Source organism: Centroberyx gerrardi, chromosome 3 (assembly GCF_048128805.1).
Source record: "Centroberyx gerrardi isolate f3 chromosome 3, fCenGer3.hap1.cur.20231027, whole genome shotgun sequence".
Classification (NCBI taxonomy): Eukaryota; Metazoa; Chordata; class Actinopteri; order Beryciformes; family Berycidae; genus Centroberyx; species Centroberyx gerrardi.
Window position 1 is genome coordinate 14,505,852 of NC_135999.1, and position 15,959 is coordinate 14,521,810.

Consider the following 15,959-nt stretch of genomic DNA (forward strand, 5'->3'; position numbering starts at 1 on the left):
AAAGCCCTAAAAACTTCCCAAATGGCTTTTCATTCAGATATTGATCAGCACCTTTTTATCGTGACCTTGCTCCACCAAGGCCATATACTTTCTTAAGGGTATATGAAACTCATAAATCTGAGAGTTGCTACAGAATCGCACCGGGCTTGGGCTGTGAGCAGTGAGGCAGGATGGTGTAATTGGTCTTTCTGGGATGGAGGCCTTCTTTCACGCTTTATAACAAGGATTCCATTACATGTCTGAGCTGCTGGGAAGAGGGGAGCGGATGGGACGGTGCAAAGACAAAGAAGAGGCTCTAAGAGAGATAAGTGGGCTCCACAGAAAGCCCCTTGTCACCTCTCATCTCCATTTTAGGTGACGCATTATGGCAACTTATCACTGTACATATACATCAGTCAATGCACTATCCATGGATGTACAGTACACTCGCACATGTGAAATAGAAATTATAAAACAAATCACTGAACAAATTCCACTATCATGATGAAAAGTACTAATTCAACTAAATCCTTTGCATTTTTTCCTTTTCAAATGGCCCAATGACTTTAATTTTTTGAGTCCCGGCCTACATCGTAACACTTAGCCATGCTAACATATGGACATCATCAGCCGTTAATATGTTCCACCATGACACTTTGTTACTATTCCTTACAGCCCCAGCCACTGTACTGTATATACAGTAGAGGTAAATGTTATCATTAAGGCTATATTCTAATTCATATCCATAAACCAGACTGCACGGTAGGGCCTTGCCGAGGCACGTTATTTTATGTAACTGATGGAATGCACGTCTGTCAAACTTGAACATGCTCCCCGGAGATTTACTGAACATCCTTTTTTCCATGTCACAACTTTTCTGTCCCAGACACATGTCACTGTGCATGATTAATGAGGCAGAAGGTTTTGCTTTAAACCCGTTTAAGGACTTTGGTGCGGGAGATCTCTGCATGATACCGAGGGCCTCGTTTACAAAGATGAACATAACCGAAGGCTCGCCTTTCTTCAGGCCGTGTGTTTATGCTATGATGTTTACGGCTATATCCAGGCAGATGGATGACCACAACTCAAACTCCGGGCTAATTGGTTTTGAAGTAGTCCGATCTGGACTAAAGGAAACAACTGTCTATTCCTTGGATGAGACGGGAGCTGCGGATCTCCACAGCTGCCACTGCTCAGTACACCAGGTCATGTTTGTGCTTAGGCCGCAAGTATTTATAAGCAAACCAAAAACCATTACCAGTTAAGAATGAACAATTAAATATTGCTGAAAAAAATGACTATCATTTTTTTTTTCCAATGTAAATATAGTCTGATATTGGAGATTATCTATCTATTACCAACAAACAATCAACTGTATCTTTACTGTGACAACCACCGTAATTGAATTTCATTTGTTGAAATCCTTTAGTAAAATTTAGTTTTCTTATATATTTTCTTATATGTTTTCTTAGATATAGAGCTTAATATAGAAATAAGTATTAAATACAGTATAGAAAAGTATAGTAAATAAATTAATAATTCCCATTGGAAAATCAGAAGTATACGATAGTACAAGGTGAAGAAAAATTGGGCATCCAAACCCGGTGTTTACGCTGTTCCCAAATACAACAAAGGGAACCTGATGGACAGATAAGACTGCAGCTGCAGAGTTTTCCATTCAGCAAACAAGACACACTCTGAACCTTTACATCCAGATTTGGACAATCACTCATCAGTAAGGCTCAGTATACAGCTAGAGGAAAGGATGTGGAAAGAAAATGTCCCTGTCTTGTCTTTCTCTCTGTCTCTCAAGTTTTGATGCTCCAGCAGCAGATCTCTCTCTCTCTCTCTCTCTCCTGTTCTACCCATCTTTCTCTCCATCTCTGCATCTCTCTCTCCCTCTCTCTCTCTCTCTATCTCAGTCTTCCTGTCCCTCTCGTGTCGTGCATTTCCGACAGTCGCAGGTACTCTAAACAGTTATGTTCTTGTTTGCTATGGTTATAATCTCCATTGACATGCTGGAGTCCCAGTTTCCTTTTTCAGCTTTGCGTGCGCAGTACCAGCACAGGCGTAATGTACAGTGTGTCCATAAAACATACACATAAAGCAACACAGAGACACTGTGCAGACCTTAGCTTTAACACATGCATTACATTCAGTATTATGTATCATAATTGTGATTTAAGTCTGGAGTGAATGCATACAAATGGAGAATCTGGTTGCTGCAGCTCCTCATGCAATCATTTATTTACAATAAATTGCAATATGTGATCTTGTATATCCAGAATTTAAGGTGACTCGTACTAGTTAGCATAACTCTATGGGATCTTCAGAACACAATTAATAAATTAATTGGGCGGGTGATGCACAGTTGCAACCTGGAAGCTGGGGCTTAACGAGCAGGCCAAAACTAATGAGGCCTGTCATGACTACAGGACAATGAGCAGCAGAGGTCTGACTGGTTGTGTGAAGTAAAAGTAGAAAGAAGGTACTGGATAACGGATACACTACTTTGTCTCTGCACCTCAGTGCTTGCAAATGTAGTTTTTGCATCAGATACAATGTTGTAATTCTACTGGGGATGTTATGTGAAGACAGTAATATTCCCTTGATAAATTATTTGCATATCTTGCTTTGTCCATAGCTATTTTTGCCAAAAGAAGTGTATATAGGAGTGGTATAACAAAACACTCCACAGTCAGGAGGGACACAACATAACAGTAGATTTTGTACACCCCATTTGATTCTACCTACTATGTCATCAGTGGATGAGAAGGAAAAACCCCTTTTCTGGCACTAACTGTGAATGTTCAGCTCCGGGTCCTTTCCCTCAGTAGTGTGGTGGTGAAATGACATACTACAAGATAAAATAGTAATGCTAATATCAATAGTTTGTCCATTACAGGTCAGCTAACTGTCCAGCTGAACAGTTACAAAGCTGTTCGTTTTCGATCTCACAAGGCCGATCAATACGGGGGCATACTGTTTCAATTTTGCCGGCATTGATTTTCTCTATAACACCCCAACCCCAAAGCATTCGTCTTTCTGAAGGAAGGAAGATTTGATTTACTGAAGAAAAATTGGAGTGCGCATCACAAAGATTTTTTGCCGGGCGGGAGCGTGACACGCCAAAAGATGGATGTCCCTTGGCTGGGAAGCCTCTAGCCTAAGGGTGTCCATTAGAGCAGTGGTGCTGCAGAAAATGAGCTGCTTATATGAGGGAGGAGGAGCAGAGGGAGAGGAGTTGGTGGTGGAGGTGTGTGTGTGTGTGTGTGTGTGTGTGTGTGTGTGTGTGTGTGTGTGTTTGGGGATACTAGCTGTAGGTAGGGAGTGGGTAGAGAATGTTGGAATAAAGAGGGAATAAAAAGGCAGCTGATGGCAGCCTTTCCAAGAGGGAAGAGTAACACAAAATGCCAAAGAGTATACCTAAACCTCCACACTAATTCAGCACGTCTCAAATCATTTATCCATTTACCCCAAACAGATCGGCTAGATCAGTAGATTATCATCAACAACTCCGAAAAAAAAAAAAATGTATGTCTGTCTCTACATCACACTCCACATCTTTTTTCAGCTGCAGCCACCTTCCTTTTACTTCCCCCGCTTCCTGCATCCAGAGTGAATTTCCATGGTACATTAGTCAGCCTATTAGAATGCAATAAAGAGAAGGTATGAGAGGGGAAAAAGAGGAGAGTAGTGCGCGTCCCCGGAGACTGTGAGTTGGCGTTCTCCATCATCTGCCCTCATCTCCCCTCTCTGTCCGTCTACTTTGCCTAGGTGTCATATACATGAAAGATGATTCCTGACCCAAATAAACACCACAGCAGTCTGGATGCTCAGTGGACCCAAGCTCAAAGAAAAGGAGGAACAAAAAAAAAAAACTGAAGGGATGCGGAGAAAAAAATGACATCTGCCAGTTGTTTCATTTGCGGCCACCTTGCTAGCTGTTCATTTACTCTGGCAGTTTTTTTTGTTTTTTTCTTAACCAGACAGCAGGCTGGCATGTTGTACACCTGAGTCTCAAGGCACTGTGACAGAAATGTATGGATGAACAGGTAGTCGCTCTGTCTGTCCGTCCATCTGTCTGTGGATCCGTCTATCCCTTGACACACGATGACAGACAAGGGCAGAAAAACGATGGATGCTTCCTTTGTCTGGTGGAGGGAAACCTCCCTGGACACCCAGTAATGCAATTGAAGTAGATGGTGAAACAAGAAAGGACGAGGAGTGAGAGAAAAAGAAACAAAGAAAGAGGGAAAATTGTGTTGTGAAAGCGAGAGAGAGAGGGAGAGAGAAACACAGAGAGAAACAGAGGAAAGATGAAGCAGGGGGAAAAGAAAAAAGGGAAAATCACCTAACACCTCTTTTCTCCAGAGGCCAGGGCCGCTGTAAGCTGGATATTAAGACACAAATTGCATTCAGGCGGGTCACACTGTGTCAGAAGATATTAGATGCCTGCCGTGAGGAAACAACAATTCCCATCAGCTTGTGAGAAAATAATATTTTCATTTTCAGACCGTTTATTGAATGGAAACTTTGGGGAATACGTTTTTATGGAGTGTGAGCAGGCAGGCTAGGATTTTACACCCCAGCAACAAAAGGTCGTAATCATAGCTGCGTATTGTCTTTGTGTTCCTGGATTTCATTTTCACGGCTGGAAAAAGGGTGTGTGTTTGTATGTGTGTATCCGTTCTTCCCCTCCCCTTCGTATTTACCGGGAGGGATGTTGCAGCGCCACATATTTAAACCTCTGTGTGTGCATGTGTGTGTGCGTGTGTATATGTGTCTGTGTGGACATGTGACAGTGTACAGAACGTCTCTTATGTTAGGATGCCTGTAGGTATGCAGGTACGCGTGTAAGTTTGTTTTCTGTGTCCGCCTCCTCCTCCTCCTCCTCTTACTTATTTTCTTTTCTGAGGTTTGCGGCACCAGATGTTTCTGCTATGCCCGCATGCCACGGGCTCTGGTGCGAAGCTGCACCACCTGACCTTCACAGTAATTGACCAAAAATATTGATGTAATGGCACGGGACTGATTGTGATTTATTAAAAGAGCGCTGCACTCCAAGGCCCGGTGCCAGTGGCTCCCCGCACCCATCGGCAGCCATTAGGAAAACCATCAATAGCACAACGGCATAAAGGGCCGGTAATGGGGGAGTGTCTGGCCAGGGCTCATAGAACACAATCTCCATAGCAAATAGCCTAGCCTTGTGTGAGTACACATGCAGGCTAATAGACAAAAAGAGATGGAACGAGGAGAGGTGGGAGGGAAATGGGAATCAAGGAATAAAAAAAAAACTACAAAGTACAGCATATCCGGAGACAATAAGAGGAAAAAATAGAAAAAGGAAAACAAAGAAAGCGAAAGATAGAGTCCTGATCCAATGGCAAACTGAGCCTCGCCAGACGAGTCTCTGGAGAGTTGGTTGAGCCTAACAAGCGTGAGCCAGCGGCCGTCTCTCCAGCTCACCATTACACACTACCTGCACAAACAGCCATCATTAGGGAATAGCTCCATTGGATTCTGCTGCCTATTTGATGAAACAAACACAGAGGATAGGGTTTCCTCTGTTCTTAATGGGCACAGAGCTGTTTAAATGGCTTTCATCTCTCTCCAAAGTCAATGGATCATACATCCCAAAGCTGACATTTCCACCAGTGCAAAGCTAATTCAATCAAACTCATGACTATTGGGGGATGAGAAAGATTATATATCTCATATAATGAGATTAAAACCATTACAGTGGTCTGAATGCTTTTCAAGCATTAAATGCTCTGAACGTGAATCATTAAAAATAAAAAAATAAAAACAGGTGCATCCTCTTGGTGATTAAATGCATTTGCAGACAATGCTTCACTTCAATGTAACATTGTAACTTTATTGTCTGTTAAAAATGTCTTGGCACTTGGTACCTTAAAAGGTTTTTCCATTATAATGAATTTTAAAATGTTTTTGCCAGCAAATTCTTCAGTGTCACTGTACTCACTGTAAAATGAGAACGTTAGAATGTAAAAAATAACATGGTTAGTACTCTATAGCTAGGGCACGGGCTGTGTTTTACCTGATGGAGGAGTTTCCCCAGGCTCCATGTTTGTCAGTCAGGATGTTAACTATCTTCTGGATGAGCTGTGTGGCGGTCACATGGTCGCGGTACTTGGCGGCTCGGATCAGGTGGTCACACATCTTCTCCTCATCTCGCTTCTCTGCTGCGTACTGAGCGCAGTAAGACTGGGCAGGAGAGAGCAGAAACACATCATATACACTGCAACTGGAGGTATCACGACTGTTAGCATTGTAAATATATGAATCAAGAGATTTAATCATATAGTACATGAGTAAATTGTATTATTGTCTGGTAAATAAGACATATGGCCTAAAGAAGACTATAAGAAGGAACAATACAGACCCTAACACAACTGTTTTTTTATGTATAGAAATTCTACCTTGACTAGAATCAAATGAAAAGCATAGGGTCATTTCTGTCCTCGTGTCATGGTGATTAATAACAGTGGACACGTATTTACTAATGCCCTCCGGCACACCAAATCACACAATACCCACAATGCACAGGGAGAACATTTTTCTCTGTCGGAATTTGTTATCAGAATGAGCCTTTGAACCCTGTGGAGATGGCAAAGCTAAAACACCTACTGAAAATAACAGCCATAATTTGAAACAGTGCTTTGATTTTCCATCTGTTTCAAAAACAATTCTGATTGCAGACCCAAAGTGCTGACCCACTCTGGAAGATTTGTTTTAAAGCTGTATTTCTGTGTAAGGACGAACATAAGAGAAATAGATGAAGGAAAAAGGATCAACAACATGTGCTTCTTATGGCAACGGCTAGCAACATGGATAATTATGCTTGCTATGGCCCATTTGTGTTTTCTTCTGCATGCTCTAAGGGCGGCTGCCAAAACAAGAAGGCTGCAATATCAATAATGAAAACTCATGATTCAATTGTTAATGCTGCATCAGTTGTATATTGCTGTCCTTATCAAATTAACCTTAAGCTAACCCATTGGTATAACAATCATACAGTAACTATCAATCCAGATGCATGGCTGAACAAATGCAACCTGCTTTCCCAAAGTTACCAGTAAAGCCAGCAAAGTGCTTTATAATGGGTCCTCCTCTTCAATTTGAACGACAACATTTCATATCTGACAGAAAATCTATAGGTATAAATCACATTAGAGGGGCTTTTCTGCAGGCTACTGGGCCTTAATTATCAATCTATGTCTCTTTGTATGGCATTAGAGTGGGCCTTGACCTTCCAGCATGATGACCCGGGAAACAGCGAAATAAAGGGGGTATGGGAAAGGGATCCCCGGCTAAATGTTTCAAATGTTAAAAACAGAATGCATTGCTGTGTGTGTGTGTGAGAGTGTGTGTGTGTGTGTGTGTGTGTGTGTGTGTGTGTGTGTGTGTGTGAGTGAGAGAGAGAGAGAGAGAGAGAGAGAGAGAGAGAGAGAGAGAGAGAGAGAGAGAGAGAGAGAGAGAGAGAGAGAGTCCGTTGTCTGTCCATTAATCATGATCAGTGGAAGTAGAGGCAAGCAGGAATGGGAGATGGGAGAAAGGCAAACCAAAAGAAAGGATTGTACTTCCAATCCTCCATCCTTCTAATTCCATCCTGGAATTTTACAATTCCAACAAAGCGGAAAAAATCTAAATATTGCATAATATATTTTGTGCCACAAACAGAAAACATGTAAAAGAAAAAGCTCAATCTAAGACAACAGAGCAACACTTCACAGAAATAAAAATCTGAAATTGCATTCATGATTATGTGAATGATGCATTTCCCTATAATAAACAGTTCAGTGGATTTCCAATCCTCTAAACAGGTAAGTAGTAGGCCTATAAAGAGTCCATTTCCATCTGCTCCTGTCTGAGACATGTAAAGTCTGCAGTACTAATCAGCAGTGCTGGGTTCAGACTCATAACCATAAACAAACACTTCATCACCTCTGTGTCAAGCCTGCCCAAACACCCAAACCCTCCATGCTGTAATGGGCTTTTCTCATATCCCAAGCCAAAGTCGACTACAGGAGAAAAGGCCAAATTCACAGTCTCACCCCTAAAATAACAACCAAAAAAAAGCTGAACACATAAGTAGTGCCATTAAAAGCCAAAGTTCAGTTTGCTCAAAAGTGGAAAAGACAAGTCACTGTTAATTCCGGGGGTCATTCCGTGGATGTGAAGTCAGAGAATATGCCGGGTTATTATGAAGGACTTGTGCTGAGGTGGCTTGTATTCAACAACTAAACCTTCCTCCATTGTACCATTCGGGTCCACTGACACAACCGAGAGCAGAAACTGAGCAGAACCTGAAAGAAGAAGCATTTTCGAACACACCATTCCTTCAACTCATTTCGCAGAAAGCAATTAGCAATTACTAGGACGCCTCCTTTGGAGTAACTGCAGAGGTTGGGGTGTGTGTGTTTTGACAGTGAAAGGACTATAAAAAGACGTGTTCACAAACAAGTACCACCATTTACCAGCTTGAAGGCGTGCAGCTGAGGGAAAGGGAAGGCGGGCCATGCTCTGTAAGCTTCCTACCCAGACTACCACCAGGGTACAACTCGCTGGCAGTGAGACCTTTATGACTTGCGACACTGTAATCATGGGCAGCACCTTCCATTACATGGCCTGGCTGACAGGGTCGGCCAGCATGGGTGCCTGCTCCGCCGGAGGAGACAGCTCGGTGAAGACGGAATGATAATGGCTGGCATTAATCGAGTCAATTACATTGAGTCGTGTCTCCCACAATTCATCCACGGTTCAAATAAATAACTATGGATGTGTGTAGAGTTTGGGGAGGAAAACGGGCCGCTGGAGAAGTGACTTGAGAGAAGCCGGGGAGTGGAAAGAGCGCTAATCATCGCTAAAATCACATAATGACACAAAATGGCGATAAGCGCATGCAGGGACAAGGCATTCCAACACATGCATATTAATCACCTTACACAAGCTCCTTTCAAACCAGAACATAATACACACACAAGCTTTACGTTGTTAAAAATAACTGTTGTGGTTATCACTGCCGCTCGGTCATGTTGTTGCTATGCTGATTCTACAAATAATAAGCAGGGGGAAGAAAGGGGGGGGAAGAGTTCACAGTCGCAGTGTTGTAATGATGTCAGCCCCATCTAAATGCTGTAGTTGTTGTCAGATGATGCCTTGGCTCCCCTCCTCCTCTCCCTCTGTGGGTTGAGAGGGTTAACCAGTATAATAGGCCGGAGAATGGAGGCTCATTACAACATATCAGCCCTATGTTTATCAATTAGAGTGACAGAGCAAGGCCTAGTGGTGTTGCCATGCCACAGCGAGCCTTCAACACTGCGACTGACAAAAACAGGGTCTCAAGGTTCTGTCGGAGAACAGGAGGCAGAAACAAAACCAGCAGAGATGTTATTAAAGCACTTGATTTGCAATCTCTTGACATTGGTGGCACATCAGGGCTACACGCTCTCCAAGGCTGGGCTATCGCTCCGCATGCATCTCCAATTTCTCACATCCGTCGACAAGCACTCCCGGAGGGTTTCATTTACAAACGGGTAGAGAAACTGTCCAGAGGAAGGCGAGACATCAGGCTTGTCCTTGTCTGGTATCAGAGAATGCAAATACACTACAAATAAGGAATTCCTCGTGGAACACAATGGAGGTCTAGGGAGACAAGAGGATGAAATGAGAAAGGAGGATGGGGGTCGCTAAACAAAAGGAGATGCTGAACCAGTCCACCAATTGGTTTCAAAGAGATTCTCTTGCACTTGATCTCTTGCCCTCGAGTTTTCAAATTGCAACATAAAATGCCACTGGGGGAATTCAGACAATGGGCTAGGGAAGAAACGAGTGAAAGGAAGAGGAGGGGGAGAAAAATGAGGGCTTAAAAGTACAATGGCGAACAAAAGTCACCAAATGACAATGCCTGACAGCCACTTCAATTCTGAAATGATGCCCCTGTCATGCTGCGCTCCCAAGTATTGATTTTTTTTTTCCTCCTCTCCCAGAGCGCGGCAGGAAAAAATAATCTAATCCAGCTGAAACAGATCCCTGCTGCTGGCATCGGCCCCTTGCTAGCGGCCATCAAGGTTAACGCAGGCGCAACACTTATCAAAGTATCTCTCTCCTCCCTCCTCCTCCCCCTCCTCCTCCCCTCCCACTGTCTGTGGCTGCTCTTTAATGGACTGGTCACCATGCTTGGTTGGCAGCCTCTTCATCTCTTCTACCCAGAAACCTCTCGTCTCTGCAAAACCGCACCCTCCTCTCGCCACCATCAGTCTGAGTTGTTGCCGTCTTGCACTACGACTCCGGTTCTGCTTCAAGGTCATGCCACGTGAAAAATCATACGTGTTAAACTGTCGTCTGGAGGTGAAAAATAGTCAAATGAAGGAAGGAGGCGGCCAGATGAAAAATACAAGTCCTATGGATGTGGCTGTTGCATGAAATCATGAATACAGGACAGTGACACCAACCTCAGGGTGAATGTGCAAAACAAATCTCTATCAACAAAAAGAAATTTAAGTACCATGTGGAGACTTAATTTTCTCTGCAATAAAACGTGTATCACAAGCCCATTTAATGGAACCACATACTGACACAGCTCAGAAATCCAATATTTAAGCAAGAGAATCACTTCATTGCAACGTAAAAACTTTATTTTGATTCAAAATTGTGAGCGTACACCTTCAACTGCTCAAGAAATTAATCGAACAACATTCTCCCAGTGACAAATCACAACAAAAAAAGGGGTCTAAATTTCAGAGTAGTACTGCAGTAGTACTGTACTGTGTCAGAGTGAAACAAAGGGAACTGTGAAGTAAAGTCATATTTCGGGGTCAGCTGGTCGCACATAATGATGGGAGCTGCGGAGGAGGTACCTGGGGACTTCATTACGCTGACAAGACACCGGGACTGAGACTACTGTTCCCCCACTGTCTTCTGTACCCCAGTTCTCCCACTCTGAATCCCGCTGCTCTTTCTCTTTCTCTAGACAGCAGATTTTGACCACGGCGAGATGCCTGGGCGTCCAGCGCTGTTGACATACATCACAGCTGCGACGACTACATGACAGCTAGCTACAGTTGGTGGCAGCTATCAGTCCAAGTGCCGGGACTGATGTGCTGTAAATAGCATGCGGGGGTTACGGTACTCTGGTACTGTGTGTATGTCTGTCTTTGTGTCTGCTTGGGTAACCTTTGTTCAGCAGGTTGTCTTTTTGAACGAGAAAACTAATTATCTTAAAAAGGTTTTGTTCAACAAAGGGATTTCTTCACCGACTGAAATCACAAACTGATCTGCCTGCCGGTTATTTTTAACTTGCAGAACTGAGCCAGCGTTGGCCATTAGATGTTTGCCCGAGCTCTCTGTTCTGTGATGCACAGGTTTCCAGAGAGCTGTTCAGTACCAGTGCTATTATGATAGAACATAATGAGCATCAGCTCAATGTTAATGTCATTAACTCGGGGAGAAGGAGCAGATCGCTTTACAAGCTCAGCGGAGGGAGGACAATGACGCCAAGCACTAATTAGCTGCTATCGTCTGGCTTTCATAGGATCTCTCAGACAGTCAATTCAATTACTCCCTATAACAGCAGAGGATGAATCAAAGGGGTGTATAAAAAGAGAGCAAGACCGAGCAGAAGGGAAGGGTAAGAAAGAATAGAAATGACTTGGGTCTTGCTCACTCTTCCCTATCTGGACCCTCTTATCTGCCCTTGTGCCCCTGAGCCCACCACATTTCATCCCTAATGAACAGCCCCATAAAAAGAGGGAGTTCGATTTCTCTCTCCTTCTTTCTATCTCTTGGCCTCCCTCTCTCTCCTGCTCCTCTGGAAGATATCAGAGTCTATCATTTGCTGTGCTGGGCAGCAGCATCCGATCTGCAGATCTCCTTCACATTAAGGATCCTATTAGATAGAGAACCCTAAAAGGTAATTGGATTTCCCCCTAGTTATCTTCATCTCTGTTTCACCCTAAGCCCACTGTAATAACTTACTCCCAGGGCCAAAGATAACTCAATTCTGTCCCAGAGAGAGAGAGAGAGACAGCGAGACAGAGAGAGCCAGAGAGTGAGAGAACGAGAGAGGGAGAAAGAGAGAGAGGAGAGAGAGAGAGAGAGCGAAAGAAGAGAGAGAGAGAGAGCATCTGTTATGTCTCTGAGGCAAACGGGTATCTAAATCACAAAGCTCCTCTATCACTGCCTTCTCAAGGATATGAACTCTGACAGGGAGCAAACATAAATTTGTTTTTATGTATTGAATTATTCTCTTTTCCGATGCCTTGGTTGGCGTTAGGTGCTGCTGTCTAACTAAAAACAAGAGTGCTTACATATAGTGTAGTAAGGGAGGTTCATGGTGTGGCACCGGATGCTGGGTAACTTGGCATTTACATTAAAACCTGCTTATTTCTAGTGTAATACAGTGACAGCCAGCACAAGTAATTATAGAGGTCTACTTCCACATAGAAAACGAAACAATAACCAAACTACTGTCACTGCAGTACAATCCAGGTGAACAGTGCTTTTAAAAAACTGGAACATAGCTGCAAATTATTTCAAAACCCTCCTCCCCCACCCTCAGGGGGGATGTTTCATTGGCCTGTTATTTTTATTGTGGCAGTGCAAAATGAAACCGGTGGCTCGAGTAGGCTCAAGCACAGCCTGTATGGAGGCAAAAATCAATACAGCAATATCAGAGCAAGACTTATCAGGGGTTCACTTCTTTTCAGAGGTCACTGAGGAGCAACTGCATTTAAGTGGGGAATTCAATTGTGAAACATAGTTTGGGCCAAGCTATGGTGGGTATCTGATTAAGGAAGACTGGAAGATTGGGAAGGCGGAGGTAGAATCAGTTTCAGAAATACAACAAAATAAAAGCTATAGCTTTCCATTAGTTGTGTATTGTAGGCACTGCAGATTCAAAGATGATACACAGAGGCTGTCTGCATGAAAATGAGCAATTCAATATCAGTTCATGCAGCTGATACTGCTGCGCCATTTTTAAACATAACAAACTCTACCCTATTATATTACACACAGGATCATAACAAATAAGCCAGTGTAGAGGAGGACAGACAATGTCTCGCAATATGGATAAAGTACAGTCCAGCCTGTGTATATGTCTCTATGAAGCAGTGTACACTGGGAGCTGGAGAGCAGGGCGGCTAACTGCTAAATAATAGAGCAGTGGAAGCCTCGTCCTTGGATGCCTGTCATCTGCACTCTGTTACCCAACATGTGTCAGAGAGTATTCATGTCGTGTTTCCATGCATGCCAGTAATCAGACAAATAACTGAAAGCTTGCTACAGCTTATGTAAGAATAGGATTTGAATTCTATCAAGTCAATGTCTTACTCTTATGTCTTATTCTTATTATCCAGACCTATTCTTATGTTATACACATATTAAGGGAATAATCCCAGTAAGACTTGTACAGCAGACAGAGCTAAAGGAAATATGACAGAAGAGAGACTAGCAATGTGGATGTGAACAAACAAGATAGACGACAACCACAGCAAAGGCCAATTAAGTAGATTTGGAGAGCTGGGGACAGTCAGTCTGTTATGTGTGCTGTTGAGCCAGACTAGGCCAGGTTAGACAACAGGGTCTAATGCTGGGGAGTTTGAGAAGTGGGAAGTGATAGGGACATGGCAACAGACAGAGCGCGTGGCCCGGGGCCTTTGAGGGAGGCCAAGGCAGAGCGGGCTCATTTGAGGTTGTCATGTGCGTACTGGCTGCCAAGTTTGTCTGTCAGCCAGGCAGCATGCCCCAAGCCATCTTTACTCCTTGTGCTCCCTCTGTCTTAGGCTAGCACAGCTGCCTCACATGGCACAAATGTATGCATGTCTGCACACACACGTAAGCACACCTTTTCATAAAGTAAGTGTTCACTAGCATATCAAATCTGCTACATCACACTTACTGCGACTAAATCACACTCCACCAGTCTCTGTTGATAATGATTGGGTCAGACCACACTTACTCTGCAAATGACTGACGCTTGGAACAGGGGGAGTAGAAACGGGTCAAGAGACCGGGTTGTCAATCAGACAGAAAAGCAGGCTACCCGAGACAAAACTTTGACGTGCAAGAGTTTTGCCCCCACCCCTCCGACTGACTTTCAACACTCATGAGGGTTTTTTCCTTTACCCGACTGTAAGAGAGACCCTTCCTTGAACCTTAAAGAAAGCATCACATTTTACTGCGAAGCGGGGGCTGAGGGCTGAGGCGGTGGGTTTACACAGTCAGCCCTTCAGGCCAGCTCCTCTCAGGTCTGTCTGCAGCTTTTAGTGCTGGCAGGTTCCTGAGAAATGAGGGAGGGAGGGATGGAGAGAGGGGAGGATGCCATATTCCTGTCACTGGCAAAATACACCCCCAGCGGGAGTATAATGGACAGGGTCTCAGCAGGACAGGAAATGATTTTGGTGAGATCTAGAAAGCGGAGGGGGTGTAGCAGAGTAGGAGTGAGAAAGGGGCAATGAGGGGTGCCCATGGGTCAGGACAGAGTTGGCCCTGCAGCTGCACGTGAATGGCAACGTTTGTGTTGAGAGCTGGTAGGAAGGGGAGGGAGAGAAGGTATGTTGCGGGGGCGAGCCTGCAGTTAGAGAGGCACAGGGATAAATTAACACTACACAATGTTTGGTTAGTGATATGTGCCAAGCATGATCTCCAGCCTCAAACTACCCCAGTGTGTGCGTGAGTCTGTGTGTGTGTGTGTGTGTGTGTGTGTGTGTGTGTGTGTGTCATTATTACTACGCAGTACAGGGTTATGTTTGAAAAGTAAACATTTATCCTCTGGGTTTGCAGTGACAGATCTAGAAACTTGATGGACAAGCTTGAACTAGCCAATGGATCAGCTCCTCCACGCTCTCACTGAGTATTGCCCCTCGCTTGTTTTCATTAAATATAGCCTGACAGAACACAAGAATATCAAGCTATCAACCATTTCTATCAAAGTGGACTTAGTGCGATAGGCCTAAAACTACAAATGGACTTTATTGTCCCAGCAGAGCAAGCCTAAAGTTCCTGTGGATCTCACAGAAAGAAATGGGGAAGATAAATAATGTTTGGTAATGTTTTGGTTCTTTTTCATGGTACTGGAGTGAGGAAAGAGCCTGCACTGCAATCCTTCACTGGCTTCAAGTTATTATCTTACTTCATTCCACTCATGCTACAATTAAGCTGCATATTGTTGTTTCTGTTTGTGCCATTTAATATTTGCGACAGTAGACTGCAATTTCACACACCAAAATCATAATAATTTAGATGGAATTCAATATTTTTTTCATAAAAAAATTCTTCACATAATAAGAAATCATGTCAATAGGCATTTTGTGTCCACATTAGTGTATCTGTGCACGGGTTGCCTCCACTATGCAGCATCTCACCTCAAACTCTGCGTGTTTATGGATGTCTTCAGCCCTCTGTCGGCTGAGGATGAACTCAGCTTCATTAGCCACACGCACCAGGTGGTCCTTCATCGTGTGACTCAGCAGTCTGAGGAAGAGGGAAAACAGACATCAGTCCACTGGAATAATGCTATATACAGATATCTTTATTATTTAGGTTTTTAAGTAGAGGTCAATTATGGGATCATGCCCCTTTAATGTGATGTACATTCCACTTAGTAGTTGGAAAACGTCTTGGATAGATGCTCAGGTAATATCATAAAGTCTTAGGCTTGAGAATATTTAAAACATCTGTTTAACACCATGAGGTCTGGTAAGCTAGTGGAAGAACAGCCATGTAATATCCAGAAAAGGGTGAAAAAGTACCATGCAAAATAAGCAGAAAATCTAATTTAGAAACAAGGCCTGACCAGAGACATCCTTTAACTGGGGTGCAGGTGCTAATTGATTTGTTAATGATATGCATCTGACAAGAGGGAGGATCTCTGCCCATGTTGCTACATATGTAGCCTACCCCCCTCCCCCTTCTTATCAGTGTTAATGAAACATGCATGTGTGTGTGTGTGTATG

The 15,959-nt window shown here is 43.6% G+C and overlaps 1 protein-coding gene across 5 annotated transcripts in view; it reads right to left on the bottom strand.

Annotated features, from left to right (window-relative positions):
- The window catches only part of lrba (LPS-responsive vesicle trafficking, beach and anchor containing), a 193,755-nt gene that overhangs the window by 89,367 nt on the left and 88,429 nt on the right, over positions 1 to 15,959 (bottom strand). For all 5 annotated transcript variants that reach the window (XM_078289964.1, XM_071923412.2, XM_071923411.2 and 2 more), the window contains exons 35-36: positions 15,369 to 15,477; positions 6,041 to 6,207 (exon numbers count right to left, since the gene is read on the bottom strand). In XM_078289964.1, the coding sequence (XP_078146090.1) occupies positions 6,041 to 6,207; positions 15,369 to 15,477 (276 nt within the window). The remainder of the gene's footprint in view (positions 1 to 6,040; positions 6,208 to 15,368; positions 15,478 to 15,959) is intronic.